The 423-nt window shown below is 44.7% G+C and overlaps 1 protein-coding gene across 1 annotated transcript in view; it reads right to left on the bottom strand.

Moving 5' to 3' along the window:
* EMH_0085680 (uncharacterized protein) overlaps positions 1-423 on the bottom strand; it is a gene marked incomplete at both ends in the record, with an annotated part of 2795 nt that overhangs the window by 1777 nt on the left and 595 nt on the right. Inside the window, one exon of the mRNA XM_013494468.1 lies at positions 44-423. Within this exon, the coding sequence (XP_013349922.1) occupies positions 44-423 (380 nt within the window). The remainder of the gene's footprint in view (positions 1-43) is intronic.

Here is a 423-nt window from a genome sequence, read left to right as displayed (position 1 = left end):
GTCTTTGTCTTTGTCTCTTTCTCTCTGTCTCTGTTTCTTTTACTCTGTATCTCTCTCTGTCTCTGTCTTTGTGTTCGTTTCTTTGTATTTGTCTCTCTCTGTGTCTCTGTCTCTGTCTCTGTCTCTCTCTAATTGCTTCTTCTGCCTTTGTTTCTCTCTCTGTCTCTCTCTGTCTTTGTCTCTGTCTGTCTCTCTCTGTCTCCCTCTGTCTCCGTCTGTCTCTTTCTGTTTCTGTATCTGTCTCTCTCTGTCTTTGTCTCTCTCTGTCTCTCTCTGTGTCTGTCTCTCTGTCTCTCTCTGTTTCTGTCTCTCTCTCTGTCTCTGTCTGTCTCTCTCTGTCTCTGTCTCTCTCTTTCTCTGTCTCTCTCCCTTTTTCTGTCTCTGTTTCTCTCTCTGTCTCTCTCTGTCTCTTTCTCTCTCTGC

The sequence above is a fragment of the Eimeria mitis genome, genomic scaffold (genome assembly GCF_000499745.2).
Source record: "Eimeria mitis Houghton genomic scaffold, Emh_scaff117, whole genome shotgun sequence".
Lineage (NCBI taxonomy): Eukaryota > Apicomplexa > Conoidasida > Eucoccidiorida > Eimeriidae > Eimeria > Eimeria mitis.
The sequence above is the reverse complement of the archived record's forward strand: the minus strand, read 5'-3'. Positions and strand labels throughout refer to the sequence as shown.